Source organism: Bison bison, unplaced genomic scaffold (assembly GCF_000754665.1).
Source record: "Bison bison bison isolate TAMUID 2011002044 unplaced genomic scaffold, Bison_UMD1.0 scf7180017864252, whole genome shotgun sequence".
NCBI lineage: Eukaryota > Metazoa > Chordata > Mammalia > Artiodactyla > Bovidae > Bison > Bison bison.
Window position 1 is genome coordinate 3874302 of NW_011494824.1, and position 533 is coordinate 3874834.

The window sequence follows — 533 nt, forward strand, 5'->3', positions numbered from 1 at the left end:
AATAGCGGTGGCCTGCCAGAAGCCGCTGGCGATCTCGCCGAAGCTCTCAGCGTAGGGCCCGCACAGCGTCTCGCGCGGGAGGTGCTGCACGCCGGGGTTCCGAATGCAGCGGGCGTAGATGCCCAGCGTGGGGTGGTAGGGCTCCGGGGTGCCCGCGCCCTGCTCGCCCGGCTCGGCGCTGCCGCGGGGCTTGGCTTTCCCGATCAGCCAGTCTGCGCTCATGAAAGCAATGAGCTCGGCGAACGCCACCACAATACTCAGGAGGGTCCAGAGCATCGAGCGACAGGTGACAATGACATGACACATATTGATGCTCAAGGCGGAGGGAGTCGGGAGTCCAAGGGGTGAGCAAGCGCAGCGAGCCGCGCCACGGCAGTGGGGAAGGCGCGGGAAGGCGGCTCAGGCGGGGGCTCCCTCGTCCCGGCGTCCTCGGGCAGCGCGCCCCGGGGCTGTCATGCTGCCATGTCGCAGCTCCGCGGCCGCAGCCTCACCCTCACCTGCGGAGAGACGAGAGGAGGGCGGGGAATTATGGG

General features: G+C 68.9%; 1 protein-coding gene across 2 annotated transcripts in view; it reads right to left on the reverse strand.

Moving 5' to 3' along the window:
* Nucleotides 1-533, reverse strand: part of LHFPL2 (lipoma HMGIC fusion partner-like 2) — a 174827-nt gene that overhangs the window by 26452 nt on the left and 147842 nt on the right. Inside the window, exon 4 of one of the 2 annotated variants that reach the window (XM_010847635.1) lies at nt 1-497. In XM_010847635.1, the coding sequence (XP_010845937.1) occupies nt 1-306 (306 nt within the window). In that variant the 5' untranslated portion in view covers nt 307-497. The remainder of the gene's footprint in view (nt 498-533) is intronic. The other variant, XM_010847634.1, reaches the window with a different exon arrangement.